Source organism: Nerophis ophidion, linkage group LG01 (assembly GCF_033978795.1).
Source record: "Nerophis ophidion isolate RoL-2023_Sa linkage group LG01, RoL_Noph_v1.0, whole genome shotgun sequence".
In the NCBI taxonomy this organism is placed as follows: domain Eukaryota; kingdom Metazoa; phylum Chordata; class Actinopteri; order Syngnathiformes; family Syngnathidae; genus Nerophis; species Nerophis ophidion.
Window position 1 is genome coordinate 2,182,066 of NC_084611.1, and position 26,723 is coordinate 2,208,788.

General features: G+C 45.1%; 1 protein-coding gene across 2 annotated transcripts in view; it reads left to right on the forward strand.

Moving 5' to 3' along the window:
- Positions 1-25,523, forward strand: part of adam9 (ADAM metallopeptidase domain 9) — a 49,938-nt gene extending 24,415 nt beyond the window's left edge. Inside the window, exons 12-24 of one of the 2 annotated variants that reach the window (XM_061893605.1) lie at positions 1,620-1,794; positions 1,882-1,974; positions 2,038-2,142; positions 14,430-14,520; positions 14,590-14,695; positions 14,755-14,938; positions 15,002-15,082; positions 15,150-15,255; positions 15,315-15,456; positions 21,708-21,810; positions 24,481-24,510; positions 24,575-24,633; positions 24,701-25,523. In XM_061893605.1, the coding sequence (XP_061749589.1) occupies positions 1,620-1,794; positions 1,882-1,974; positions 2,038-2,142; positions 14,430-14,520; positions 14,590-14,695; positions 14,755-14,938; positions 15,002-15,082; positions 15,150-15,255; positions 15,315-15,456; positions 21,708-21,810; positions 24,481-24,510; positions 24,575-24,633; positions 24,701-24,770 (1,345 nt within the window). In that variant the 3' untranslated portion in view covers positions 24,771-25,523. The remainder of the gene's footprint in view (positions 1-1,619; positions 1,795-1,881; positions 1,975-2,037; positions 2,143-14,429; positions 14,521-14,589; positions 14,696-14,754; positions 14,939-15,001; positions 15,083-15,149; positions 15,256-15,314; positions 15,457-21,707; positions 21,811-24,480; positions 24,511-24,574; positions 24,634-24,700) is intronic. The other variant, XM_061893606.1, reaches the window with a different exon arrangement.
- Positions 25,524-26,723: the final 1,200 nt, after the last annotated feature.

The window sequence follows — 26,723 nt, forward strand, 5'->3', positions numbered from 1 at the left end:
CTATGCTACTATTCTTACACACACTTGTTATTTCATATGTTGGCCAGAGGGGGCGCATTTCAATGTCTTACACACACTTGTTATTTCATATGTTGGCCAAAGGGGGCGCATTTCAATGTCTTACACACACTTGTTATTTCATATGTTGGCCAGAGGGGCGCATTTAAATGTCTTACACACACTTGTTATTTCATATGTTGGCCAGAGGGGCGCATTTAAATGTCTTACACGCACTTATTTCATATGTTGGCCAGAGGGGCGTATTTAAATGTCTTACACACACTTGTTATTTCATATGTTGACCAGAGGGCGCGCAGTGGGAGAGTGGCCGTGCGCAAACCGAGGGTCAGTGGTTCAAATCCCACCTAGAACCAACCTCGTCACGTCCGTTGTGTCCTGAGCAAGACACTTCACCCTTGCTCCTGATGGGTGCTGGTTGGCGCCTTGCATGGCAGCTCCCTCCATCAGTGTGTGAATGTGGAAGTAGTGTCAAAGCGCTTTGAGTACCTTGAAGGTAGAAAAGCGCTATACAAGTACAACCCATTTATCATTTATTATAATAATCTAACAACCGCCTTTATATATTAGTGTTTTAATTGTTAAAAAGTATATTAAATGACCCCTTTAACAAAATATTTTTTAAATTAAGCTTATTTTACACTGAATGTTTTTACTTTTTCCAGAAAAAACTAAAATTAACTCTTTTTCTATTTAAGGCTACATATAATATGCTTTAAAAAATAAACATTCCAATATCACTTTTATTTATGCTTTCTGTCCTGGATTTCTTTCTGTTCAACATTTGATCCTAAAATAGCCCATAAAGAAATATAAGCAAGTTACTCACCAGGTTGTGATTGACAGATGCCCCAACTAAGATGTCTACCAATGACAGCAGACTCGACCCGTGCATGGAGGCGGGACTCAAACAGAAATGCATTTTTAAATCCTCGCACGTGCTTCACGTCACACATTTCCACTTGGTGGTGGGTCGCTTACTACCCCTGGTCTAGGTGCTGGAAGCAGGAAAGGTGCAACACACTTTGTAAGAAATACATTGGCGGCAAAATCTAGCTTTCTGAGACTCTTATTTTGTTAGCACAGGCAGGATGAAGCATTGCTTTTAATGTGACGACAGGTACTGTGCAGTCGGGTTTTAGAGTTTTTACAGCAGGTGAGGCGCGGGAGTCTGTTGAAATTAAAAAGTGTTCTTTGCGGTCATGTTTTCTTAATGATCTGGCAGCAGCAAAGTGACATCTCACAAGACTCACAAGTTTTATAGAAGGCTAATTTTGAAGTCTATTTTTAATACCTGGCTGGCGATGGACTGACACACCCTCCACGATCGACCGGTAGCTCGCGATCGACATAATGGGCACCCCTGGTCTACCCCGACATGAAAACATGGGAATAGATCTGCAGTGTGGAGGACATGGTACTGACTTACTTTATCACCTGCCCACAATGATGGACCAACTATTTGCTTGCCCCCAGGAATGTAGTCTTCCACCATCTGGGGAAAAAAGTCTGTTATTTATACGAGAGTCGATACTACACTGCCTTCTGACACCTTTGCAGGAAGCAGAGAGCATCACACCTCTCTTCACGTGTGCTTCCAGGAAAGACGCCACCGCCTTCAGCAGCTGCAGCGCCGACGACTTTGAGAAGATGATCCTGTTGACGGGGGGGTCGTGTCTACTGAACGTCCCGCAGCCCGACGAGGCCTACAGCGCCCCCTACTGCGGGAACAGACTGGTGGACTTTGGCGAGGAGTGCGACTGTGGATCGCAGAAGGTCCTTACTGGAGCTTTTGGAGGCCGATGCCACCCACATACAGCACCTAATTGTGTGTGTGTGTGTGTGTGTGTGTGTGTGTGCCAGGAGTGTGAGAGCGACCCCTGCTGTGAGTTCAAGACATGCAGACTCAAGCCAGGAGCTCAGTGTGCGGACGGAGAGTGCTGCTACAACTGTCAGGTACTGAAAGGAAGGAAGCGGTTACCACGGCGACCGACTGAGGCGTCTTTGTGTGCGCCGCAGTTCCGTCCAGGTGGCACCGTGTGTCGCTCCAGCACGGACGAGTGCGACCTGCCCGAGTTCTGCAACGGCTCGTCCTCGCTCTGTCAAAGTGACGTCTTCGTGCAGGTGAGACCAACTCGACGACAGCCGTGACTGCTGACACACCGCTTGTTCCTTTTCTGACCAAAATAATATCTCTATACTCATAAACTTACACACCCTGTTTCCATATGAGTTGGGAAATGGTGTTAGATGTAAATATAAACAGAATACAATGATTTGCAAATCCTTTTCAAGCCATATTCAGTTGAATATGCTACAAAGACAACATATTTCATGTTCAAACTCATAAACTTTATTTTTTTTTGCAAATAATAATTAGAACCTCATGGCTGCAACACGTGCCGAAGTAGTTGGGAAAGGGCATGTTCACCACTGTGTTACATCACCTTTTCTTTTAACAACACTCAATAAACGTTTGGGAACTGAGGAAACTAATTGTGGGAACTGAGGAAACTAATTGTTGAAGCTTTGAAAGTGGAATTCTTTCCCATTCTTGTTTTATGTAGAGCTTCAGTCCTTCAACAGTCCGGGGTCTCAACTGTCCTATTTTACACTTCATAATGCGCCACACATTTTCCATGGGAGACAGGTCTGGACTGCAGGCGGGCCAGGAAAGTACTCGCACTCTTTTTTTACGAAGCCACGCTGTTGTAACACGTGCTGAATGTGGCTTGGCATTGTCTTGCTGAAATAAGCAGGGGCGTCCATGAAAAAAATGGCGCTTAGATGGCAGCATATGTTCCAAAACCTGTATGTACCTTTCAGCATTAATGGTGCCTTCACAGATGTGTAAGTTACCCATGCCTTGGGCACTAATACACCCCCATACCATCACACATGTGTAAGTTACCCATGTCTTGTTCACTAATACACCCCCATACCATCACACATGTGTAAGTTACCCATGTCTTGTTCACTAATACACCCCCATACCATCACACATGTGTAAGTTACCCATGCCTTGGGCACTAATACACCCCCATACCATCACACATGTGTAAGTTACCCATGTCTTGTTCACTAATACACCCCCATACCATCACACATGTGTAAGTTACCCATGTCTTGTTCACTAATACACCCCCATACCATCACACATGTGTAAGTTACCCATGCCTTGGGCACTAATACACCCCCATACCATCACACATGTGTAAGTTACCCATGCCTTGGGCACTAATACACCCCCATACCATCACACATGTGTAAGTTACCCATGCCTTGGGCACTAATACACCCCCATACCATCACACATGTGTAAGTTACCCATGCCTTGGGCACTAATACACCCCCATACCATCACACATGTGTAAGTTACCCATGCCTTGGGCACTAATACACCCCCATACCATCACACATGTGTAAGTTACCCATGTCTTGTTCACTAATACACCCCCATACCATCACACATGTGTAAGTTACCCATGCCTTGGGCACTAATACACCCCCATACCATCACACATGTGTAAGTTACCCATGTCTTGTTCACTAATACACCCCCATACCATCACACATGTGTAAGTTACCCATGCCTTGGGCACTAATACACCCCCATACCATCACACATGTGTAAGTTACCCATGTCTTGGGCACTAATACACCCCCATACCATCACACATGTGTAAGTTACCCATGTCTTGGGCACTAATACACCCCCATACCATCACACATGTGTAAGTTACCCATGTCTTGGGCACTAATACACCCCCATACCATCACACATGTGTAAGTTACCCATGCCTTGGGCACTAATACACCCCCATACCATCACACATGTGTAAGTTACCCATGTCTTGGGCACTAATACACCCCCATACCATCACACATGTGTAAGTTAGTCATGTCTTGTTCACTAATACACCCCCATACCATCACACATGTGTAAGTTACCCATGCCTTGGGCACTAATACACCCCCATACCATCACACATGTGTAAGTTACCCATGCCTTGGGCACTAATACACCCCCATACCATCACACATGTGCAAGTTACCCATGCCTTGGGCACTAATACACCCCCATACCATCACACATGTGTAAGTTACCCATGTCTTGGGCACTAATACACCCCCATACCATCACACATGTGTAAGTTACCCATGTCTTGTTCACTAATACACCCCCATACCATCACACATGTGTAAGTTACCCATGCCTTGGGCACTAATACACCCCCATACCATCACACATGTGTAAGTTACCCATGCCTTGGGCACTAATACACCCCCATACCATCACACATGTGTAAGTTACCCATGTCTTGTTCACTAATACACCCCCATACCATCACACATGTGTAAGTTACCCATGTCTTGTTCACTAATACACCCCCATACCATCACACATGTGTAAGTTACCCATGCCTTGGGCACTAATACACCCCCATACCATCACACATGTGTAAGTTACCCATGTCTTGTTCACTAATACACCCCCATACCATCACACATGTGTAAGTTACCCATGCCTTGGGCACTAATACACCCCCATACCATCACACATGTGTAAGTTACCCATGTCTTGGGCACTAATACACCCCCATACCATCACACATGTGTAAGTTACCCATGCCTTGGGCACTAATACACCCCCATACCATCACACATGCTGGCTTTTCCACTTAGCGTCGATAACAGTCTGGATGGTTCGCTTCCCCTTTGGTCCGGATGACACGATGTTGAATATTTCCAAAAACAATTTGAAATGTGGACTCGTCAGACCACAGAACACTTTTCCACTTTGCATCAGTCCATCTTAGATAATCTCGGGCCCAGAGAAGCTGGCTGCATTTCTGGATGTTGTTGATAAATGGCTTTCGCTTTGCAGAGTAGAGCTTTAACTTGCACTCACAGATGTAGCGACCAACTGTATTTAGTGACAGTGGTTTTCTGAAGTGTTCCTGGGCCCATGTGGTGATATCCTTTAGAGATTGATGTCGGTTGCTGTCTGAGGGATGGAAGGTCACGGTCATTCAATGTTGGTTTCCGGCCATGCCGCTTACGTGGAGTGATTTCTCCAGATTCTCTGAACCTTTTGATGATATTATGGAGCGTAGATGTTGAAATCCCTAAATTTCTTGCAATGTCACTTTGAGAAAGGTTGTTCTTAAACTGTTTGACTATTTGCTCACACAGTTGTGGACAAAGGGGTGTACCTCGCCCCATCCTTTCTTGTGAAAGACTGAGCATTTTTTGGGAAGCTGTTTTTATAGCCAATCATGGCACCCACCTGTTCCCAATTAGCCTGCACACCTGTGGGATGTTGCAAATAAGTGTTTGATGAGCATTCCTCAACTTTATAAGTATTTATTGCCACCTTTCCCAACTTCTTTGTCACGTGTTGCTGGCATCAAATTCTAAAGTTAATGATTATTTGAATTAAAAAAATAGTTTATGAGTTTGAACATGAAATATGTTGTCTTTGTAGCATATTCAACTGAATATGGCTTGAAAAGGATTTGCAAATAATTGTATTCTGTTTATATTTACATCTAACACAAATTCCCAACTCATAGAATAGACTAGAATATAGTTTTATTGTCATTATTGCAATGAACAGGTTCAAAGAACAACGAAATTGGAGCAGCTCCTCCTAAGGTGCATATACAATATGGTATAAATAGTAAAAAAAAAAAAAGATAGAGATGACAGATGTATCTATGTATATGTATATGTATCCACACACATGCATATCTGCATGCATATGAATACATATACACACATACATAAAACATTATTGCACATTGTAGTCCGAAAAAATAGAAAAACATTTAAACATGACACATGAGGACATGATGGACATATGGACACTCAGTGCCTGTTTAGTGCTACTATGGCTCTTGGGTGAAAGCTATTTTTTAGTCTATTGGTGCTCGCTTTTAGCGCCCTGTAGCGTCTGCCTGAGGGTAGCAGTTCCAGGTGGCTGTGCCCGGGGTGGAATGGGTCTTTCAGGATGCTCTGTGCTTTCCTGAGACAGCGGGAGCTGTACAGGTCAGCCAGGGGGGGGAGGGGGCATCCGATTAACTTCTGGGCGGTCTTTATGACTCTCTGGAGCGCCGTTCTCTCTGCGGCCGTGCAGCTGCTGAACCACACGCAGATGCAGTAGGTCAGGATGCTCTCAATGGAGCACCGGTAGAAGGACACCAGCAGTTCCTGTGAGAGGTGGTTGTTCCTGAGTATTCTCAGGAAGTGCAGTCTCTGGTGTGCCTTCTTGATGGTAGCCGTGGTGTTGGTGCTCCAGGATAGGTCGTTGGCCAGGTGGACTCCCAGGGAGCGGAAGTCGGAGACCCTTTCCACACAGTCACCACTGATGATCAGGGGCAGGATGTCCGTTTTTTTCCTCCTGAAGTCTATGACCAGCTCCTTGGTCTTGGAGGTGTTCAGGGCCAAGTTGTTGACTTTGCACCAATCCGACAGCTTCTCCACCTCATCCCGATATGCAGCCTCGTCTCCCTCCGAGATGAGCCCCACTACGGTGGTGTCATCCGCAAATTTGATGATGGAGTTGCTGGAGTGGGCAGGTGTGCAGTCGTATGTGTAGATGGAGTAGAGAAGGGGGCTCAGCACGCAGCCTTGTGGAGAGCCGGTACTGAGGGGCAGGCTTGATGACATGTGGCGACCCAACTGCACCCTCTGGGGGCGGTTGGATAAGAAGTCCTTAATCCACATGCAGATGGAGTTCGAGAGACCCAGGTCTGACAGTTTGGACACCAGTCTATCAGGAATAATGGTGTTAAATGCCGAGCTATAATCCACAAAAAGCAGCCGCACGTAGCTCCTCCCCCCCGTCTCCAGGTGACCCAGGGAGGAGTGTAGGGCTGTGGCGATGGCGTCCTCTGTGGACCTGTTGGCTCTGTAGGCAAACTGGTGTGGGTCGAGCTCGGGAGGGAGGACTGAGGTGATATGGGTCCGTACCAGCTTCTCGAAGCACTTCATAGCTATAGGTGTAAGTGCAACTGGACGGTAGTCATTCAGACATCTGACAGAGTTCTTCTTCGGCACCGGGATTATTGTGGAGGTCTTCAGGCATGATGGGATGACGGCCTGGGAACGGGGTTTGTACAACAGAAACATGCTTTTATTTGTTTGCGGCCATATGTGACACACTGTGCTGCTACATTCCTGCAGTGTCTGGTGACCTGGAGGACATCCAACATGCAATAAACCTAAAAGAAATACTCAGAACGACCGAAAAAATGACTTTAGTTAATCTTGTTTTGACAAAATCTTCATTAGCTTTGGACCAACAATCACAAAGCCAAGATGACTTTTGTGTGACGTATTTCACCTGTGGTGTATTTGTAATCACTCTGTGTCTCCTCTTTCTTATTTCTAACATGCTCACTTTACTCTGCAGGCCAATGTGGCCCCAATGTGGCCTCAAAGTGGCCCCAGTGTGGCCCAACGTGGCCCCAATGTGGCCCCAATGTGGCCCAAATGTGGCCTCAATGTGGCCCAAATGTGGCCCCAATGTGGCCCTTATGTGGCCCTTGTGTGGCCCCAATGTGGCCCTTGTGTGGCCGCAATGTGGCCCCAATGAGGCCCAAATGTGGCCCTTATGTGGCCCTTGTGTGGCCCCAATGTGGCCCTTGTGTGGCCGCAATGTGGCCCCAATGTGGCCCAAATGTGACCTCAATGTGGCCTCAAAGTGGCCCAAATGTGGCCTCAATGTGGCCCTTATGTGGCCTCAATGTGGCCCCAATGTGGCCTCAATGTGGCCCTATGTGGCCCCAATGTGGCCCCAATGTGGCCTCAACGTGGCCTCAATGTGGCCCTCATGTGGCCTCAACGTGGCCTCAATGTGGCCCGTGTGTGGCCTCAATGTGGCCCTTATGTGGCCCCAATTTGGCCCCTAAGTGGCCCCAATGTGGCCTCAATGTGGCCCTTATGCGGCCTAAATGTGGGCCTCAATGTGGCCCCAAAGTAGCCTCAATGTGGCCCTTATGTGGCCTAAACGTGGCCCTTATGTGGCCTCAATGTGGCCCCAATGTGGCCTCAATGTGGCCCTTATGTGGCCCTTATGTGGCCCCAATGTGGCCCCAATGTGGCCCCTATGTGGCCCTTATGTGGCCTCAATGTGGCCCCAATGTGGCCCTATGTGGCCTCAATGTGGCCCCTAAGTGGCCTCAATGTGGCGTCAATGTGGCCCTTATGTGGCCTCAATGTGGCCTCAATATGGCCCTTATGTGGCCTCAATGTGGCCTCAATGTGGCCCTTATGTGGCCTCAATGTGGCCTCAATGTGGCCCTTATGTGGCCTCAATGTGGCCCTTATGTGGCCTCAATGTGGCCCTTATGTGGCTTCAATGTGGCCCTTATGTGGCCTCAATGTGGCCCTTATGTGGCTTCAATGTGGCCCTTATGTGGCCTCAATGTGGCCCTTATGTGGCCCCTAAGTGGCCCCAAAGTGGCCTCGAAGTGGCCCAAATGTGGCCCCTATGTAGCCTCAACACCACTTGCATGTGCAGTGCAATAAAGTGAAAACAAAGAAAGTCAGTACCACTAAAAACTAAGAGAGACAGAGACTACACAAAGGTGGACATATTATATTAATATGATGGATATAAAATGAATATTATTGTATATTAAGAGTATGTGAAAGTTCTACTCCTACTTTGTTTACTTCTGTGACGACCTACTTAAAGTTTTGTAATCAATCAGAAATATCAAGCAGTTAAAATTTGCCAAACACGGATAAGTGTGGAGAGATTATTTTGCATTTTTCCCATCATGCTTTGTAATATATTTAAATGGGCGTAATTTTTGGACTTTTTATGATGCATGGACATTTGTTTTTTAATAGTATCCACAAATTTCAGTGTTATGTGTGACCATGTATGTTGACGTTTTGTGTTAGGTGCATTTGTTTTGGCGCCATGATTAGGGAAGGTTGCCTGGATTGGGTCATAGGCGTAAATACTGCAGTGTGTGTGAAAGATCTACTCCTACTTTAATGTTTTGTAATCAATCAGAAATATCAAGCAGCTAAAATGCGCCAAACGTGAATAAGTGTGGAGAGAATTTTGCATTTTTCCGGGAATCGAACCTGCAACCCTCAAGTTGCTGGCACGGGCATTCTACAACCGAGCTATGCCGTAGTTACCGTATTTCCTTGAATTGCCGCCGGGGCGCTAATTAATTTAAAACCTCTTCTCACTCCGGCAGTTACCAAAGGCATGTGGTAAATATAGGCCTGCGCTTATAAATTTGAGTGTGATGTAAGGATACCATCAGGAAAAGCACATTTAATAAAAAAATGTTATTATGGTCTTATCTTTACTTATAAATGAAGTCCATGCACAGCTCCTTCTGATCAAAAGCATCGATAACTTGTTTATAGAAGTCTTCCTTATCTTTCTTCAGTCTTAAAAGTCTATGTCTCGATGGAGATCTTCCTTTATTACCTCCTGCTTCCATTGAAAGTCCAGTTTAGAAAACTGTTTTATTTTAGATATGTAATCCTCCATGTTAAAAGTGCAAGCGAGAGGAAAAAATAAAGGATGGCTGCTTGTTGTCACTTCTTCTGCAGCCGAGTAGTCGCAAGAAGGATCACTAGCGCCCTCTACCACCAGGAGGCGGGAGTCATTTAATGACTCATATTTGACACACGCAGCTACGGTATATTAATAAAACATAGCTGCTTACTGTTCTTTTTAGCATATTAAATAGCCTGGACCTTAAATCAATAGCTTGGACCTTAAATCCTACTGAATAGCTCTTAATCTTCTTCTATATATGTGGGCGGCATGGCGTAGTGCAGGGGTAGGGAACCTATGGCTCGCGGGCCAGATGTGGCTCTTTTGATGACTGCATCTGGCTCTCGGATAAATCTGAGCTGACATCGCTTGACACGATAAGTAATGAATAATTCCACTTGTTAAAAATAACGTTCAAAATATAAAACATTCTCATGCTTTTTTATGTTCAAGAAGTTGCGTTAATGCTAATAAGTCATTTATTTATTATTGGTTAGTGTGGGGCTTGTCCTCCTGGGGGTTCTTCAGACCACCAAGCACCGACATGAGAGTCTGTTTCAGGGTTACAATATTGTTTTATTTTTCAATAAGTTTCTCAGTTGCTTTACAGCAATTCTCTTTTTCTCTTTCGTTCTCGCTCGCGCTCTGGCTCCAGCCCCAACCCCGTCTCTCCTCCTGGCTGCTGCTTATAACAGAGCGACAGGTGATTAGATAACAAGGCCCAGGTGGGCCATCTACGCACCTGTCGCTGATTTCGAGGCCGGTCCTGGCACACCCTGCTTTGCTGCAGGCCCGCAGGCCACGCCCCCTCCACAGTTAGCATCAGAATAACAATGTTATTCCAAAGAATAAGAGACTTATTATACTCTAGAAATGGTGGTCTTACTTAAAAATGCACACGTTTAGTTGTGTTCAGTGTTAAATAAAAATATTATACGGCTCTTACGGAAATACATTTTAAAATATTTGGCTTTCTTGGCTCTCGCAGCCAAAAAGGCTCCCGACCCCTGGTGTAGTGGGTAGAGCGGCCGTGCCAGAAACCTGAGGGTTGCAGGTTCGCGATATAAATCTAATCCATTATTATTATTATTATTATTATTATTATTATATATAGTGTGTGTGTATACGTGTGTTACTTTGCATGCAGTGGGCTTTTGTACCCTGGCCAATTTCTTAAGCCCGATGCAACCCCCGATTCAAAAGGTTTGGACCCCTGTCTTAGATTGTGTGTCTTAGATTGTGTGTCTTAGATTGTGTGTCTTAGATTGTGTTTCTTAGATTGTGTGTCTTAGTTTGTGTGTCTTAGTTTGTGTGTCTTAGTTTGTGTGTCTTAGTTTGTGTGTCTTAGTTTGTGTGTCTTAGTTTGTGTGTCTTAGATTGTGTGTCTTAGATTGTGTGTCTTAGTTTGTGTGTCTTAGATTGTGTGTCTTAGATTGCGTGTCTTAGTTTGTGTGTCTTAGATTGTGTGTCTTAGTTTGTGTGTCTTGGATTGTGTGTCTTAGATTGTGTGTCTTAGATTGTGTGTCTTAGTTTGTGTGTCTTAGTTTGTGTGTCTTAGATTGTGTGTCTTAGATTGTGTGTCTTAGATTGTGTGTCTTAGTTTGTGTGTCTTAGTTTGTGTGTCTTAGTTTGTGTGTCTTAGATTGTGTGTCTTAGATTGCGTGTCTTAGTTTGTGTGTCTTAGTTTGTGTGTCTTAGTTTGTGTGTCTTAGATTGTGTGTCTTAGATTGTGTGTCTTAGTTTGTGTGTCTTAGATTGTGTGTCTTAGTTTATGTGTCTTAGTTTGTGTGTCTTAGTTTGTGTGTCTTAGTTTGTGTGTCTTAGTTTGTGTGTCTTAGATTGCGTGTCTTAGTTTGCGTGTCTTAGATTGTGTGTCTTAGTTTGTGTGTCTTAGATTGTGTGTCTTAGTTTGTGTGTCTTAGATTGTGTGTCTTAGTTTGTGTGTCTTAGTTTGTGTGTCTTAGTTTGTGTGTCTTAGTTTGCGTGTCTTAGATTGCGTGTCTTAGTTTGCGTGTCTTAGATTGCGTGTCTTAGTTTGCGTGTCTTAGATTGTGTGTCTTAGTTTGTGTGTCTTAGATTGTGTGTCTTAGTTTGTGTGTCTTAGATTGTGTGTCTTAGTTTGTGTGTCTTAGATTGTGTGTCTTAGATTGTGTGTCTTAGTTTGTGTGTCTTAGATTGTGTGTCTTAGATTGTGTGTCTTAGATTGTGTGTCTTAGTTTGTGTGTCTCAGTTTGTGTGTCTTAGATTGTGTGTCTTAGTTTGTGTGTCTCAGTTTGTGTGTCTTAGATTGTGTGTCTTAGTTTGTGTGTCTCAGATTGTGTGTCCTAGAATGTGTGTCTTAGTTTGTGTGTCTTAGATTGTGTGTCTTAGATTGTGTGTCTTAGTTTGTGTGTCTTAGTTTGTGTGTCTTAGATTGTGTGTCTTAGTTTGTGTGTCTCAGTTTGTGTGTCTTAGATTGTGTGTCTTAGTTTGTGTGTCTCAGATTGTGTGTCTCAGATTGTGTGTCCTAGAATGTGTGTCTTAGTTTGTGTGTCTTAGATTGTGTGTCTTAGTTTGTGTGTCTTAGATTGTGTGTCTTAGTTTGTGTGTCTTAGATTGTGTGTCTTAGATTGTGTGTCTTAGATTGTGTGTCTTAGATTGTGTGTCTTAGATTGTGTTTCTTAGATTGTGTGTCTTAGTTTGTGTGTCTTAGTTTGTGTGTCTTAGTTTGTGTGTCTTAGTTTGTGTGTCTTAGTTTGTGTGTCTTAGTTTGTGTGTCTTAGTTTGTGTGTCTTAGATTGTGTGTCTTAGATTGTGTGTCTTAGTTTGTGTGTCTTAGATTGTGTGTCTTAGATTGCGTGTCTTAGTTTGTGTGTCTTAGATTGTGTGTCTTAGTTTGTGTGTCTTGGATTGTGTGTCTTAGATTGTGTGTCTTAGATTGTGTGTCTTAGTTTGTGTGTCTTAGTTTGTGTGTCTTAGATTGTGTGTCTTAGATTGTGTGTCTTAGTTTGTGTGTCTTAGTTTGTGTGTCTTAGTTTGTGTGTCTTAGATTGTGTGTCTTAGATTGCGTGTCTTAGTTTGTGTGTCTTAGTTTGTGTGTCTTAGTTTGTGTGTCTTAGATTGTGTGTCTTAGATTGTGTGTCTTAGTTTGTGTGTCTTAGATTGTGTGTCTTAGTTTATGTGTCTTAGTTTGTGTGTCTTAGTTTGTGTGTCTTAGTTTGTGTGTCTTAGTTTGTGTGTCTTAGATTGCGTGTCTTAGTTTGCGTGTCTTAGATTGTGTGTCTTAGTTTGTGTGTCTTAGATTGTGTGTCTTAGTTTGTGTGTCTTAGATTGTGTGTCTTAGTTTGTGTGTCTTAGTTTGTGTGTCTTAGTTTGTGTGTCTTAGTTTGCGTGTCTTAGATTGCGTGTCTTAGTTTGCGTGTCTTAGATTGCGTGTCTTAGTTTGCGTGTCTTAGATTGTGTGTCTTAGTTTGTGTGTCTTAGATTGTGTGTCTTAGTTTGTGTGTCTTAGATTGTGTGTCTTAGTTTGTGTGTCTTAGATTGTGTGTCTTAGATTGTGTGTCTTAGTTTGTGTGTCTTAGATTGTGTGTCTTAGATTGTGTGTCTTAGATTGTGTGTCTTAGTTTGTGTGTCTCAGTTTGTGTGTCTTAGATTGTGTGTCTTAGTTTGTGTGTCTCAGTTTGTGTGTCTTAGATTGTGTGTCTTAGTTTGTGTGTCTCAGATTGTGTGTCCTAGAATGTGTGTCTTAGTTTGTGTGTCTTAGATTGTGTGTCTTAGATTGTGTGTCTTAGTTTGTGTGTCTTAGTTTGTGTGTCTTAGATTGTGTGTCTTAGTTTGTGTGTCTCAGTTTGTGTGTCTTAGATTGTGTGTCTTAGTTTGTGTGTCTCAGATTGTGTGTCTCAGATTGTGTGTCCTAGAATGTGTGTCTTAGTTTGTGTGTCTTAGATTGTGTGTCTTAGTTTGTGTGTCTTAGATTGTGTGTCTTAGTTTGTGTGTCTTAGATTGTGTGTCTTAGATTGTGTGTCTTAGATTGTGTGTCTTAGTTTGTGTGTCTTAGATTGCGTGTCTTAGTTTGCGTGTCTTAGATTGCGTGTCTTAGTTTGCGTGTCTTAGATTGCGTGTCTTAGTTTGTGTGTCTTAGATTGTGTGTCTTAGATTGTGTGTCTTAGATTGTGTGTCTTAGTTTGTGTGTCTCAGTTTGTGTGTCTTAGATTGTGTGTCTTAGTTTGTGTGTCTCAGATTGTGTGTCTCAGATTGTGTGTCCTAGAATGTGTGTCTTAGTTTGTGTGTCTTAGATTGTGTGTCTTAGTTTGTGTGTCTTAGATTGTGTGTCTTAGTTTGTGTGTCTTAGATTGTGTGTCTTAGTTTGTGTGTCTTAGATTGCGTGTCTTAGTTTGCGTGTCTTAGATTGTGTGTCTTAGTTTGTGTGTCTTAGATTGCGTGTCTTAGTTTGCGTGTCTTAGATTGCGTGTCTTAGTTTGCGTGTCTTAGATTGCGTGTCTTAGTTTGTGTGTCTTAGATTGTGTGTCTTAGATTGTGTGTCTTAGATTGTGTGTCTTAGTTTGTGTGTCTTAGATTGTGTGTCTTAGTTTGTGTGTCTTAGATTGTGTGTCTTAGTTTGTGTGTCTTAGATTGTGTGTCTTAGTTTGTGTGTCTTAGATTGTGTGTCTTAGTTTGTGTGTCTTAGATTGTGTGTTTACTTGGCACAAGACGCTGTCATGGTGGCGAACCTTCACTTCCTTACTTGTCTCTTTGCCCACGTAAAAGCAAGCTCAAATCTTCTTCCACGTGCAAAGACCTGGCATGAGCTGCAAGGTGGTAGCAGTCATGGCGCCCTGAAGTGCTGACTGAGCGATCATGGAGGATCTGAGTAGTGACACGTGCGTGTTTGTGACAGAACGGTCAGGCGTGCCGGAAGCAGCAGGCCTTCTGTTACAACGGCAGGTGTCAGCATGCCGAGGACCAGTGTCGGAGCATCTTCGGGCCCAGTAAGTAGTCGTGGGGGGGCGGGGCTTCTCGGCCCTGGCACATGCTCAGAAGGTGGCGTTCCTCCCCAGAGGCCAAGATGGCCCCCGAGATCTGCTTCAAAGACGTCAACAGCAAAGGCGACCGCTTCGGAAACTGCGGCTACCAGAACTACGGCTACAAGAAGTGCGAGAGCAGGTAACCACGGCGACGGTCCACCGGCGGCGACCCCGCACACTCACAGCCTGTCGCCGTAGAAACGCCATGTGCGGCAAGCTGCAGTGCTCCAACGTGCAGGGCGTGAAGGTGTTCGGCCTGGACCCCTCCATCATCAGCACACCCATCGGCGGCACCGTGTGCTCCGGGGTGGACTTCATGCTGGGATCAGACGTGCCGGACCCGGGCATGGTCAACGAAGGCACCAAGTGTGGCCAGGACAAGGTGAGGAGGGGGCGGGGCCGGTCGGCCATGTTGACAGCTGCTTTCCTCTGCTGTGGCGTTCAGGTGTGTCTGAACTTTGAGTGTCGCAGCGCCGCCGTCCTGAACTTTGACTGCGACGTGGAGAAGAAGTGTCACGGTCACGGGGTGAGACTCCTCCCCTCCCGCGCCCTGGCTGCCGGCCCGCTCACGTGACCTCTCCTTCGTCTTTTAGGTGTGCAACAACAACAAGAACTGCCACTGCGAGGACGGCTGGGCGCCGCCCTTCTGCCAGCTCAAAGGTTACGGGGGAAGCGAGGACAGCGGCCCCACCTGGAACGGTGCGTTGACCTCTCACCCCCGCGGCCGTGCTGGCTGTAACGCGTGCGTGTGTCCTCAGACAAAGACACCTCGCTGAGGGACGGCCTGCTGCTCTTCTTCTTCCTGCTCCTCCCCCTCGCCGCGCTGGGAGTCTTCCTTTTCCTGCGTAGGGAGCGGCTGCTGCGCCGCCTCGGCCGGAGGGGGCGCTCGCCAGGATACCGGTGAGTTGTCAAAGTGGGCCGGATGATCACGCGTTAGACCGGGGGTCGGGAACCTTTTTGGCTGAGAGAGCCATTAAAGCCAAATATTTGAAAATGTATTTCTGTGAGAGCCATAGAATAGTTTTTTAACACTGAATATAACTAAATGCCTGCATTTTTTTTAGTAAGACCAACGTTTTTAGACTATTGTAGGGCTCTTATTATTTTTAATTAGCATTGTTATTCTGAAGCTAACCAATAATAAATAAAATACTTCTTACCATGAATGCAACTTCTTGGACAGGTGTGGTAGAAAACGGATATTTTGACACTGTGATTACCACCGTGATTATGTAGGTAAGTATTGTTACTGTCCAAGAACAACAACACTTTGTTAATTGACTGATTTATTTGATTAGACTGATTGATACTTTTATTAGTAGATTGCACAGTACAGTACATATTCCCTACAATTGACCACTAAATGGTAACACCCCAATAAGTTTTTCAACTTGTTTAAGTCGGGGTCCACGTTAATCAATTCATGGTAAATTCATAGACAAACAAACAGTGTTAGGTTCACAGAACAGCTACAGGAAAAAAATATATAGAGCAAAGCATATATACGTATCACAACATACAACTCCAGACTTGCAATATAGGGGAGGGAGTGGGGGCTACGGTGGCAGGCTGCAGCTCTTCAGGCGCTCCCCAGCCGTCCATCACCCCTCAGGGATTCGCGTCAAGGGCGTTGGTTAAATTATTCATTACTTATCGTGTTAAGCAATGTCAGCTAAGATGTTTCCTGAGAGCCAAATGCAGTCATCAAAAGAGCCACATCTGGCTCGCGAGCCACAGGTTCCCTACCCCTGCGTTAGACCCTCGGCCCGTTCCCTAGCGTGGGAAAATGTTGGGAAAGCACAAAGAAAAGGGGACTTTAGGGAAATCCCAGGGCCAGAACCACAACACAAGTCCTTCTCCCGACGTCATCAATGTTCATTCACTGCAGCTAATTACACTCAGAGGGGCGGAGCTTCACTCTCAGTCTTGGTTTCAGTTTACTGCATTGAGAAGACTGTGTAGATTGTTACTGTAGTTGCTTTACTAGGTCGGGGTACAATATCAGCAGCTGGTAGGCAGTAGAGTTGCCTGATACCAATCATTTGCTACCGGTACCAAAATGTATTTCAGTACTTTTCAAAATTAGGGGACCACCACAATGTTTCATTATTGGCTAAAGTTACTTGAAATATCCAATCCAAGTTTACTTGTATAGCCCTTAATCACAAATGTCTCAAAGGGCTGCACAGGCCACGACGACATCCTCGGCTGCAGGAACCCAAAATAACAGAGGAAGGACTTTAACAATATTTAATCACCTTGCTAGCCTGCTGCAACATAAAGCTGACGTTTATAGCAGACTTTGGGGGGGGAAATGCTGCTATTAGACATAAGAAAACTCACCAAAATGAACAAAAAACAAAACCATTTGATGTCCAAGTTGAGATTGCTTGATGTATAGAGTCTTCATTATAATACTCGCTTCTTATGTTCAAAACACACTTTATACTCTCTGTAATTTCACTGTGACATTTTATTTTATTTAGATGGATAGATGGATGGATCGATTAGATAGTACTTTATTTATTCCTTCAGGAAAATTTAAATTTTCAGCACAATCCCATTCAAGATCAGACAAACATTACAGGGAGACAGAACAGGATCGCTGACGGGTCTGCCGACTTCCAGCGCCCCTTACAAAAAAGATGAGGTACAGGTAAACAAGGTTGGGAATGGGAGAAAAAAATAGAAGATTAAAATAAAATAAAATAAAATTTAAAAAAATCGGTCTAAACCTGGGCCCTGGAGAGGGGTCCAGACTGAGGCCAAGGGGAAAAAAAAACAACAACTCATAGCCATAGCACACATCTGATAGATAGATGGATGGATAGACAGATAGATAGATAGATAGATAGATAGATAATATACCTTTCTATTGTGACCAAAGAAGAATGTACGCATGAAAGAAACATTTTAGTAGTATGTAAACAAAGAAAGACTCCTAATTAGTATGCAGTACTTATTGTGTCATTTATACACCTATTATTTTATAAAGGACAAACTGTAAACATGGATTATTCATCTACTTGTTCATTTACTGTCAATATCTGCTTATTTTCTCTTTGAACATCTTCTATCTACACTTCTGTTAAAATGTAATAATCACTTATTCTTCTCTTATTTGATACTTTACATTAGTTTTGGATGATACAACACATTTAGGTATCAATCCGATACCAAGTAGTTACAGTATCATAAAATAAAATATAACACCTGATACACAATGATAATAGGGTTAAGAAATACTGATATAAAGGGTAGGTGTCACGCTGTTTTCTGTTTTAACATGTTCTATCTACACTTCTGTTAAAATGTAATAATCACTTATTCTTCTCTTCTTTGATACTTTACAATAGTTTCGGATGATACCACACATTTAGGTATGGATCCGATACCAAGTAGTTACAGTATCATAAAATAAAATCTAACACCTAATACACCAATGATAATATGGTTAAGAAATACTGATGTAAAGGGTAGGTGTCACGCTGTTTTCTGTTTTAACATGTTCTATCTACACTTCTGTTAAAATGTAATAATGACTTGTTCTTCTCTTATTTGATACTTTACATTAGTTTTGGATGATACAACACATTTAGGTATCAATCCGATACCAAGTAGTTACAGGATCATAAAATAAAATATAACACCTAATACACCAATGATAATATGGTTAAGAAATACTGATATAAAGGGTAGGTGTCACGCTGTTTTCTGTTTTAACATGTTCTATCTACACTTATGTTAAAATGTAATAATCACTTATTCTTCTCTTCTTTGATACTTTACAATAGTTTCGGATGATACCACACATTTTGGTATGGATCCGATACCAAGTAGTTACAGTATCATAAAATAAAATCTAACACCTAATACACCAATGATAATATGGTTAAGAAATACTGATGTAAAGGGTAGGTGTCACGCTGTTTTCTGTTTTAACATGTTCTATCTACTCTTCTGTTAAAATGTAATAATCACTTATTCTTCTCTTCTTTGATACTTTACAATAGTTTCGGATGATACCACACATTTAGGTATGGATCCGATACCAAGTAGTTACAGTATCATAAAATAAAATCTAACACCTAATACACCAATGATAATATGGTTAAGAAATACTGATGTAAAGGGTAGGTGTCACGCTGTTTTCTGTTTTAACATGTTCTATCTACTCTTCTGTTAAAATGTAATAATCACTTATTCTTCTCTTCTGTGATACTTTACAATAGTTTCGGATGATACCACACATTTAGGTATGGATCTGATACCAAGTAGTTACAGGATCATACATTGGTCATATTCAAAGTCGTCATGTGTCCCGGGATTTATTTATTTGGTTTATTAATAATAAAAAAGACAAAAGATTTTGTAATAATAAAAAATACTCATTGTAGTATCGACTATGTACGGCTCTTGTACTTGGTATCGTTACAGTGGATATTTGTGTAAGCCCACCCATGGCATTTGTTCATGAGTGCTAGCTTGCTTTTAGCGGTTAGCTATTGTATCCTCCTGATCGTTAGCTATTCCTCATCCTGCAGTGATAATGATACTTTATTCATCGCCACGGCGACGGCGACGAGGATTAGTGATGTAGAAGACTACAGATGGACTTTGGCGGCTAACCAGAGCGGCGCTGGTGTGTTATAGCTTAACCTTTGTGGTTTGTTGTGAAGACAAAATGTGTCCGTTCTGCCCTTTCTATCTCCATCCTGCTTCTGCCCGCAAGTATTCTGTGTGTATGCGTCGCCTCATCTGTGCCTGCAAGTCCAGGGGGGGGGAATACTGCAGCCTAGTACAGTTTTTAATTGATTGGTACCGAGTGGAAGTGTCGAGTTACTTCTTCTCCTCATCCAAACACATCTTCTCAAACCATCCCCAATAAATCACATCCGGTCTAACGACGTAACAAAATGAGAAATGTCTTACATTAGCAGATGTTGTGTCCTTTACTCTGTGATATTCTGACCCAAATAAACCCGCCTGAAATATTGTGTATGTTACCCTATTTGCTTGAATTTCCGCCGGGGCGCTAATTATTTTAAAACCTCTTCTCACTCCGGCACTTACCAAAGGCATGCAGTGGGATGTTCCAAATAAGTGTTTGATGAGCATTCCTCAACTTTATCAGTATTTATTGCCACCTTTCCCAACTTCTTTGTCACGTGTAGCTGGCATCAAATTCTAAAGTTAATGATTATTTGCAACCCAAAAAATGTTTATGAGTTTGAACATGAAATATGTTGTCTTTGTAGCATATTCAACTGAATATGGCTTGAAAATTATTTGCAAATCATTGTATTCTGTTTATATTTACATCTAACACCATTTCCCAACTCATATGGAAACGGGGTTTGTACAATTTACTCTTGAAGGCATCATAATAATCCCCTCAGTTCCCCCCAAAATGGATGAAGTAGCTGGAATATAAAGACAATACAAAATAAATGTGGATGCATATGCAAAAGTGTAATATATTTATCTGTACAGTAATCTATTTATTTATATCTGCACTTTATCCTGCACTACCTTGAGCTAATGCAAGGACATTTCCTTCTTATCTGTACTGTAAAGTTGAAATTTGAAAGACAATAAAACTGAAGTCCGAGTCTAACTTAGTAGACCGTCCTAACACACAAACTCTTTCTTTATCTCAGCTCTTTGGAACCCAAAGATTACAAAAACAAAGTTGACTTTTGAACTTTTGGATGTGTTTTCAGCCATCCTGAATCCAACATCTATATTCTTCTACACCACGACTTGGCGGTCTAATGTCCTCGTACTTGGGGCTCCTAGAGAAAAGTGTTGTATTGTGGTTTATGTAACCAGAAAAGTCCTTTCATGATGAAAAAATATATCCATCTGTGATTAATTTTCCACTTACTGTATTTCCTTGAATGGCCGCCGGGTATAAAGTATGCACCTGCCTAGAATTACTGCCAGGTCAAACTCGTTTCGCAAAATATTATTTTCATTAGCGCATGTCTAGAATTTCCACCGGGTCAAACTCGTCACGTCACGAGTGACACTTCACCTGTCATCATTTTCAAAATGGAGGAGGCTGATTTCAATCATTTGGAATCGCATAAAGGGAAGAAGATTAAGAGCTATTCAGTAGGATTTAAGGTCCATTGATTGATTGATTGATACTTTTATTAGTAGATTGCACAGTTCAGTACATATTCTGTACAATTGACCACTAAATGGTAACACCACAATAAGTTTTTCAACTTGTTTAGCTATTGAATATGCTAAAAAGAACAGTAAGCAGCTATGTTTTATTAATATGCCGTAGCTGCGTGTGTCAAATATGAGTCATTAAATGACTCCCGCCTCCTGGAGGTAGAGGGCGCTAGTGATCCTTCTTGCGACTACTCGGCTGCAGAAGAAGTGACAACAAGCAGCCATCCTTTATTTTTGTCCTCTGGCTTGCACTTTTAACATGGAGGATTACATATCTAAAATAAAACAGTTTTCTAAACTGGACTTTCAATGGAAGCAGGAGGTAATAAAGGAAGATCTCCATCAAGACTTTTAAAACTGAAGAAAGATAAGGAAGACTTCTATAAACAAGTTATCGAGGCTTTTGATCAGAAGGAGCTGCGCATGGACTTCATTTGTAAGTAAAGGTAAGACCATAATAACATTTTTTTTATTAAATGTGCTTTTCCTGATGGTATCCTTACATCACACTCAAATTTTTAAGCATAGGCCTAAATTTAGCGCATGCCTTTGGTAAGTGCCGGAGTGAGAAGAGGTTTTAAATTAATTAGCGCCCCGGCGGCAATTCAAGGAAATACGGTAACTACGGCATAGCTCGGTTGGTAGAGTGGCCGTGCCAGCAACTTGAGGGTTGCAGGTTCGATTCCCGCTTCTGCCATCCTAGTCACTGCCGTTGTGTCCTTGGGCAAGACACTTTACCCACCTGCTCCCAGTGCCACCCACACTTCACTTAAATGTCACTTAGATATTGGGTTTCACTATGTAAAGCGCTTTGAGTCACTAGAGAAAAGCGCTATATAAATATAATTCACTTCACTACGAACAATGCGATGAATTCTTGTAAATTGTCTGACAGTCTCTGTGATGTCATCAATTAGTTCCTCCCACAAACACGTTAAGGATTCAAACTCTCACCCTGCCTTCAGGCCCGATGGCGCGGCGTCCGCCAATCCCAGTAGAGGACCGCCTCCCCGAGCTCAGCCGCCATCTTTTGCCCGGGACAACAGCAACAACGTCCTCCGAGACGGGGTGAGGCGTGTATCTGGTGTGTGTCTGGCGTGTGTCTGGCGTGTGTGTGTCTGGTGTGTGTCTGACGTGTGTCTGGTGTGTGTCTGGCGTGTGTCTGGCGTGTGTCTGGCGTGTGTCTGGCGTGTGTCTGGCGTGTGTCTGGCGTGTGTGTGTCTGGCGTGTGTCTGGTGTGTGTCTGGTGTGTGTCTGGCGTGTGTCTGGCGTGTGTGTGTCTGGTGTGTGTCTGACGTGTGTCTGGTGTGTGTCTGGCGTGTGTCTGGCGTGTGTCTGGCGTGTGTCTGGCGTGTGTCTGGCGTGTGTCTGGCGTGTGTCTGGTGTGTGTCTGGCGTGTGTCTGGCGTGTGTGTGGCATGTGTCTGGTGTGTGTCTGGCGTGTGTCTGGCGTGTGTCTGGCGTGTGTCTGGCGTGTGTGTGTCTGGTGTGTGTCTGACGTGTGTCTGGTGTGTGTCTGGCGTGTGTCTGGCGTGTGTCTGGCGTGTGTCTGGCGTGTGTCTGGCGTGTGTCTGGCGTGTGTCTGGCGTGTGTGTGTCTGGCGTGTGTCTGGTGTGTGTCTGGTGTGTGTCTGGCGTGTGTCTGGCGTGTGTGTGTCTGGTGTGTGTCTGACGTGTGTCTGGTGTGTGTCTGGCGTGTGTCTGGCGTGTGTCTGGCGTGTGTCTGGCGTGTGTCTGGCGTGTGTCTGGCGTGTGTCTGGTGTGTGTCTGGCGTGTGTCTGGCGTGTGTGTGGCATGTGTCTGGTGTGTGTCTGGCGTGTGTCTGGCGTGTGTCTGGCGTGTGTCTGGCGTGTGTGTGTCTGGCGTGTGTCTGGTGTGTGTCTGGCGTGTGTCTGGCGTGTGTCTGGCGTGTGTGTGTCTGGTGTGTGTCTGACGTGTGTCTGGTGTGTGTCTGGCGTGTGTCTGGCGTGTGTCTGGCGTGTGTCTGGCGTGTGTCTGGCGTGTGTCTGGCGTGTGTCTGGTGTGTGTCTGGCGTGTGTCTGGCGTGTGTGTGGCATGTGTCTGGTGTGTGTCTGGCGTGTGTCTGGCGTGTGTCTGGCGTGTGTCTGGCGTGTGTGTGTCTGGCGTGTGTCTGGTGTGTGTCTGGTGTGTGTCTGGCGTGTGTCTGGCGTGTGTCTGGCGTGTGTCTGGCGTGTGTCTGGCGTGTGTCTGGCGTGTGTGTGTCTGGTGTGTGTCTGACGTGTGTCTGGTGTGTGTCTGGCGTGTGTCTGGCGTGTGTCTGGCGTGTGTCTGGCGTGTGTCTGGCGTGTGTCTGGCGTGTGTCTGGCGTGTGTCTGGCGTGTGTCTGGCGTGTGTCTGGCGTGTGTCTGGCGTGTGTCTGGCGTGTGTCTGGCGTGTGTCTGGCGTGTGTGTGTCTGGCGTGTGTCTGGCGTGTGTCTGGCGTGTGTCTGGCGTGTGTCTGGCGTGTGTCTGGCGTGTGTCTGGCGTGTGTCTGGCGTGTGTCTGGCGTGTGTCTGGCGTGTGTCTGGCGTGTGTCTGGCGTGTGTGTGGCGTGTGTCTGGCGTGTGTCTGGCGTGTGTCTGGCGTGTGTCTGGCGTGTGTCTGGCGTGTGTCTGGCGTGTGTCTGGCGTGTGTCTGGCGTGTGTCTGGTGTGTGTGTGTCTGGCGTGTGTCTGGCGTGTGTCTGGCGTGTGTGTGTCTGGCGTGTGTCTGGCGTGTGTCTGGCGTGTGTCTGGCGTGTGTCTGGCGTGTGTCTGGCGTGTGTCTGGTGTGTGTCTGGCGTGTGTCTGGCGTGTGTCTGGTGTGTGTGTGTCTGGCGTGTGTCTGGCGTGTGTCTGGCGTGTGTGTGTCTGGCGTGTGTCTGGCGTGTGTCTGGCGTGTGTCTGGCGTGTGTCTGGCGTGTGTCTGGCGTGTGTCTGGCGTGTGTGTGTCTGGCGTGTGTCTGGCGTGTGTCTGGCGTGTGTCTGGCGTGTGTCTGGCGTGTGTCTGGCGTGTGTCTGGCGTGTGTGTGTCTGGCGTGTGTCTGGCGTGTGTCTGGCGTGTGTCTGGCGTGTGTCTGGCGTGTGTCTGGCGTGTGTCTGGCGTGTGTCTGGCGTGTGTCTGGCGTGTGTCTGGCGTGTGTCTGGCGTGTGTGTGGCGTGTGTCTGGCGTGTGTCTGGCGTGTGTCTGGCGTGTGTCTGGCGTGTGTCTGGCGTGTGTCTGGCGTGTGTCTGGCGTGTGTCTGGCGTGTGTCTGGTGTGTGTGTGTCTGGCGTGTGTCTGGCGTGTGTCTGGCGTGTGTGTGTCTGGCGTGTGTCTGGCGTGTGTCTGGCGTGTGTCTGGCGTGTGTCTGGCGTGTGTCTGGCGTGTGTCTGGTGTGTGTCTGGCGTGTGTCTGGCGTGTGTCTGGTGTGTGTGTGTCTGGCGTGTGTCTGGCGTGTGTCTGGCGTGTGTGTGTCTGGCGTGTGTCTGGCGTGTGTCTGGCGTGTGTCTGGCGTGTGTCTGGCGTGTGTCTGGCGTGTGTCTGGCGTGTGTGTGTCTGGCGTGTGTCTGGCGTGTGTCTGGCGTGTGTCTGGCGTGTGTCTGGCGTGTGTCTGGCGTGTGTCTGGCGTGTGTGTGTCTGGCGTGTGTCTGGCGTGTGTCTGGCGTGTGTCTGGCGTGTGTCTGGCGTGTGTCTGGCGTGCGTCTGGCGTGTGTCTGGCGTGTTACGCGTGGCTTGGTCCCCGCTCAAACCCTCACCTCTTCTTCTTCTGCCCGTCTTGTAGCGTCACGGTCAACTGCTGCCTCCGCACAAGGTCAACCTTTTTTGTCGGTGGTCACTATGGCGACCGCGTGTTAACACTGTGTGTGTGTGTCTAGGTGGTGGAGACCGGCAGCCCCGCCCCGACGTGCAGTGCGAGACCGCCACCGCCGCCCCTGTAAGCATCAACACCAGCTGACCTGGTTATGTGACATTTGACACCTTCTCTGCTTTCTGCTACTCAGGAAACCCAAACCGCCCGCCGCGTCACAGCCTCTGGTGCCTCAAAGACCCGCCCCTCTGCCGCCAGTTTAAGCACCCAGTGGCCCCGCCCACCACGCCAGGTACTTCACATGGCCTCCTTTTACCTCGCGACGCCCGGTTGCTAGTTTGCGGGCATGTGCGGCACGCAAGGACGTTCTCTCCCATTGGCCAGTGTGGCGGGGGGCGGAGCCTGCACGCTTGTTGACTGAAAACACTGTACTGTCACTGGAATGTCAAACCCCAGCATGCAATGCGGCGTGGTGCTACCATGACACAACTGCGCTGGGAAGCCTTGACCTTCGCCACACCTGCCGCGTGAAGCTGGGGGCCAACAGGAACACACCTGGACACATCTGCCACTGATGGACACAAAATGGAGGCCAGGACTGTCTGATTCTTGACATCACAACAATATTTGACATCACAACAATATTTGACATCACAACAATATTTGACATCACAACAATATTTGACATCACAACAATATTTGACATCACAACAATATTTGACATCACAACAATATTTGACATCACAACAAACGTTGCTATCATATTTTTACTGCGCTTTTGTCACATAATCAAGTGAGCTGAGCTTTTCTTCCAACCTTTCCCGGCCGACACTTTACAAACACCTGGACTTCATGTGATGTCCTCACTATTGCTGCTGCCTCATTTGCACTTTGGCACATGGCCGGTTACCATGGCAACAGCTTCAAAGGAGGATGATCGGAACGCTCGTGAGGCACATTGATGTAAAAGTGACATTTCAACTATGCTATGTAATCATTAAATACATTTTATGTCAGTGGGATTCATATAAAGGCTTTTCGATGTACAAACCTTTTTTTTAGGGTCCTTGGACCATGGCAAAGGACTCCTGTGGACCCTATTGAAACTGCTGCGTTTTATTATTATTCCGCACCTACGCGCTGTAATTTGACCCCCTTAACATGCTTCAAAACTCACCAAATTTGACACACACGTCGGTATAGCAAACCTTCCCAACATATTAAGCAACCAATTCCCCAAAATGAAAATTGCGCTCTAGCGCCCCCTAGGAAAAAATTACAGACAAAACTGCATGTAACTTCTGTTCGGAATGTCATAGCGACATGAAACAAAAACTCCTATGTAGGTCTGACTTGGACCCAATTTTCATACACTCACTTCTTTCAGCAAAAATCTACAGGAAGTTGGCAAAAACCCCTTCAAAATAAAATGTTCGCAAAAAATGCAATTTTTGCCTCTTTGCGCTGTAATTTGACCCTTTTAAAATGCTTCAAAAGTCACCAAACTTGGTGCACACATCAGGACTGGCGAATATTGCCATCTAATGAAAAAAACAAACCCCAAAATCAAAAACTGCGCTGTAGCGCAATTTTTTAATAAAACACAGAAAACACTGCTCCTAAGAAGAAAGCACAAACAAAACTGCTTGTAACTTCCAGTAGGAATGCCGCAAAGACATGAAACAAAAACTTCTATGTAGGTCTCACTTAGACCTACATTTTAATGATTGACAGCCTGCAAAAAAAATCAACAGGAAGTTTGCAATCCATCCATCCATCCATCCATTTTCTACCGCTTATTCCCTTTTGGGGTCGCGGGGGGCGCTGGCGCCTATCTCAGCTACAATCGGGCGGAAGGTGGGGTACACCCTGGACAAGTCGCCACCTCATCGCAATCCCCCCTTCAAAACAAAAGTTTTGTAAAAAACTAGTCACCTTTCTTCAAACATTATCTCCTCTGAGTGCGTTTGTTGTTTTGGCTTCAAACTCGCACAGGAGAGATATTGAACCCTTCTCATTAAAAGTATAGAACAGAGTTTTGATAAGTTCTCAGGTTTTGATTTTACGCGCCTTCAAAGAACCCCTGTGCAAAGTCTCCTAAGAATGTCATTTTTGCCTCTTTGAGCTGTTATTTGACCCCCTTAAAATGCTTCTAAACTCACCAAACTTGACACACACATCAGGTCTGGCAACAATTGCGAGCTAATAAAAAAACC